At 48.0% G+C, this 4,245-nt stretch overlaps 1 protein-coding gene across 1 annotated transcript; it reads right to left on the bottom strand.

Moving 5' to 3' along the window:
* Positions 1–647: 647 nt before the first annotated feature.
* On the bottom strand, positions 648–3,776 carry RAG1 (recombination activating 1). Its single transcript, XM_046648995.1, has one exon. The coding sequence runs from the start codon at positions 3,774–3,776 to the stop codon at positions 648–650; it is 3,129 nt and encodes a 1,042-aa protein (XP_046504951.1).
* Between the last annotated feature and the right edge of the window lie 469 nt (positions 3,777–4,245).

Raw genomic sequence — 4,245 nt, 5'->3', positions numbered from 1 at the left:
TGGTTTTCCAAAACTTTTCTGGATGGAGGGTATTTCTGCATCAAGCACCAAATGAGAAAATGCATTCAGAGCACTTTTTAAAGGTCATCATGCTGTACAAATGTAAGATATTATTATTAGAGAAATCTGAACAGCTTTTTTGAATGTCGCAGAATAAGACAAGGTATGTGAAATTTATAAAAATAAAGAATTCCACAAAAATGATATAGAAAACATTTATGTCTCAATAAAAACTCTAAGAAATTAAGGGGGAGAAATGGAAACCACAAGACAAACTCCCTTCCTGGCTTCACAGGCTCTTCTTCTTTGACAACGTGGCTGTGATTTTCACATCACTAGTCACACACACACACACACACACAGATTTGTTCATCTCTGGTCCCTGACTGTTACTCCTGTTCTGAGTTTACTGAGCTTTGAAATAACTGATTTCTCCTGTTGCTTTTCTGAACTCCCTCAATGGCTCAAGCAACCAGCTCATCAGTTACCCATCCCTGACGTGGACTCAGCATCTGTGGCTTCTCCAACCTACCACCTCTCGGGTGGTGAAGCCCCACACAGAGGACTGAATGGTGACAGGAGAAGATCTCAATGCAACCCAGAAGGAAACTCATCCACAAAAACCAACTCCTAAGTGGCTGCCTGACTTAAAATTCCATTGAATCTTGAGTTTCCAGAGAGTCATCTGAGCCTAACGGGTCCTCTAAGCTTCCTTGCGAGTTTATGCAAAACCCAGAATTTTTCAGTGCTTTATGAGCATCCATAAACTTCTGCAGATACTTGGAGGTATACAACCAGTGATGTTTCAGGACATCTTCCATTTCATAACACTTGGACTGCCTGGCATTCATTTTCCGGAAGCGCCGGAACAGTTTGTTGCCAGACTCGTTTCCCTCGCTTGCCCATGCCCCTATGGAGCCATCCCTCTCAATAATTTCAGGGACATGTGCCAGGGTTTTGTGAAAATAATTGGTGATTTTGCCCTCATACCGATACTTGAACTTGGTAGAGAGGAGCTCAGCAAAACGCTGTGAATTGAAACTATACTGGCAGAGGGATTCTGGGCACTCCTTAGCCGGGCATGATGAGCGCCAGACGGGCTTCATCTTCAGGTAAAGGTCCATTAGCTCCTTCAGAGCTTCGTGCCTCTCCTGGGAAGGAATTAATTCACAAACTGCTTCAACAGTCTCTTTGGTCATGAGCTTCCTGGCAAAGTTGCCATTCATCCTCATGATTGGTTTCAGGTTCATCTTCTTCCGGAGATGTTTGTCCAGCGTAGCCTGCCATCTTTTCCTTTCCTCTTTGGAGGCATTGGGGTTCTTATACACCTCCCCAATCTCTAGCTGGAAGATCTTGTAGAACTCAGCTGCATTGCCAATGTCGCAGTGGAGCGCATCTATGGAAGGGACTGTCTCGATGAAGGGCTTGGCGGAGACCCCTTTCACCCGATCCCGCAGTTCTTCCACAGACTCATGGTATGGGTTGGAACGCCAGACCTCATAGCGCTCCAGGTTCTCAGCGTGGCTTCTGGTTATGGAGTGGAAGACAAGATTTTGAGAGGCTTCCAGGCGGGTGGCATCACAAAGGGTACAGATGTAGACCGAGCCGGAAGCCTCGAGGCCTTCCACTTCCCGGACAAGTTTCTCATCGTAGCCCGTGCCCCTAAAGATGAACTGGAAAGTGCGGAGGATGCCTCCCATCTCAAGCATTAATTCGCTGTCCTTCATGGCCTCCCGCTCAGCAATGAGAGGGCTCAGGATGGCCGTCAGAGTCTCGTGGTCAGATTCATCTGCCAGCATAAGGCACAAGGGCTTGCAACACAGCTCAGAGTTAGGTTTGGCTTCCTCAAACACCTTCACATTCTGTGAGCCGTGTGCTATAGTAATTTTCATGATTGTGAATGAAAACCGAACTGCCTTTTCCGGAACGGCTGGCCCACTGCCGTGCTTCTCACTCACGTCTCCCATCCCGTCACAGGACTCCTTCACCACCACAGTGAAGGGGCCGTTCAGGTAATCGTCAAGCTCTTGGGCTCTCATGCCTTCCAGGATGTCTTCTTCCATGTCCATCAGAGCAGACACCAAAGCCGAATCATAGCGGAACCGCTTCGCAATGGTGTCCACCGGGTAATCGTCCACAGACGAGGACAGTCCAGACAATCCGTCAATAACGCCAACGTCAGTGTTGGAGGACACGTTCTTCAGAGGGGGCTGCCACTCAAAGGGGTGGTAGCCCGGCAGAAGGACCTTTTCAGCGTTCCGGAGGGCATGCAAAGGCTGAAAAATCTGCCTCCCCGTGATGGCTTTGACAGTCCTGTACATTTTGTGGTACTGACTGCAGCTGAGGAAGGTGTTGACTCGGATGGCCAAGCAAACCGCTGGCTGCAGGCCGGAGCCCCGCCCCTGCATGATGGCCTCCAGCTCGTCGGCTTGTCTGTGCTCATTCCTCGCCCGCAGCGCCAGCAGGAACAAGGTCAGGCACACAGACTTCACATCTCCTCCTTCTTCTTTGTCGGCAAAAGCCTTGACTTGCAGCTTGAGCTCCCTCAGACGGTGCTTCTGAGCCCTCCGAGTCAGTGACAGGAGATGCTGGCGGGGCCGGCCCCCTTTATTAATATGCACAAAAGTCTCTTTCGATTCCTTGTGGCTTGAGACATGGTGATTATATTTTTCCAAGCTGACCTCCTCATTGCACTCTTCTGCTGGACATTTCACCATCAGGGAATTCAGGATGCTCAGAAAGGACTTCACGGGACTCTCCAGGTCAGTGGGGAAGCAGGGATATCGGCAAGAGGGACAATAGCTGCCCATGACTTTGAGGCATCTGAGAATGCAGATCCTGCAAAATACATGCTTACAGCTGGTGACCACAGGGTCAGCCAGGATGTGTTCACAAATCTGGCAGGAGATAGATTTCACAAAGTGCGCCGGGAAGTCCACTGCAAGGAGCTTGGTGCTAAGATGGATCTTACTGCAGTTGGTGATCTTCTTCATCACTCCCTTGCCGCTGATCCTTGCCTGAGCTCTCCTCTTGTGCTGACGGGCCTGCCTCGCTCGGTCAACCGCAGTTTTGAGTTTTTTGCTGAGCTGCACATTTGGCTGATGACTCTTCCTCTTGAGTCCCTGACGGGCAGTGTGGCAGATGTCACAGGACGGGGTGTGGGGGTGCCACTCCATGGTTGCGTTCTTCTGGAAGTAAACCTCACATGGAGCACTGCTAAACTTCCTGTGCATGATGCTCCAGCAGTTATGGCAGAACTCAGTGGGGTGGATGGAGTCAACATCGGCTTTCACATCGATCCGGAAAACCTTGGCAATGAGGTCGGGCCAGGAAGTGGCTCTCTTTTCCTTCTTTCGTAAAAGCACTTGGGTTTTGCCATCCACAGGCCCGTGGACTGGATATCTCCTATTGTGCCCATCAGTTTTAAAAGAATTCCCACAGATGCGGCAGAGATGTCGAAGGCTGGCTTGGTGGATGGCTTTCTCTCTTGCTTTCCCATCATCATGGAATTTCTTCAAAAACTTAGGGTGAGGCTTTACTGCTGGTTGAGTCAGGACTGGTTTCTGACCACCAGCCTTATCCAGGACTGCTGGAGATTGCTCTAGAGAGGGTTTCCCCTCAGAGGAATCTTTTTCCTTTTGAGCTTCTTCAGGTGCCTTTTCAAAGGATCTCACCCTGAATAGCTTAAATTTCCATTCGGAAAATTTAATATGTGGATGCTGGATTTCATCTGGGGCAGAATTGAGTCCCAGGGTGGGTGTCAAAGAGACAGCCATGCTGGCTGAGGTATCTGAGAACAAAGAAAGCAAGTCAGATTAGGAAAAAATGTCAATATCCCACAGATACATCTTGGAAAGAATACAAATTAATACATTGAATTATTCATTCATTCATCCAAAAAGTTAGTTATGAAACCTCCAATTTAATATACTGTGTTAGGTGCTGATCATACAGCAGAGAACAGAGTCACGTCCTGTTCTGATAGTGCTTGTGGTTATTTATAGCTTGTATCTCAGTACATGCGCCATCATGGCTTTTTTACATATATATATGTAAAATCTTATTTCCTTTTCACCAAAACCTTAAGGACAGAATCTTTGAGTGATTCATCTCTGTCTCCCAAAGCTTCCTAGAACACATCAGGTGCTCAATAGTTATTTGCTGAGTAAATGCAAGGAAAAACTGGCTTCTAAAACCAAAGAAAAGTCGTATTTTCCACATTGTATTAGCCTCATTGCACTAGCC

Source organism: Equus quagga, unplaced genomic scaffold (assembly GCF_021613505.1).
Source record: "Equus quagga isolate Etosha38 unplaced genomic scaffold, UCLA_HA_Equagga_1.0 HiC_scaffold_162_RagTag, whole genome shotgun sequence".
Taxonomy (NCBI): domain Eukaryota; kingdom Metazoa; phylum Chordata; class Mammalia; order Perissodactyla; family Equidae; genus Equus; species Equus quagga.
Note: the sequence above shows the minus strand (reverse complement) of the source record. Positions and strands in the feature narration are given on the sequence as shown.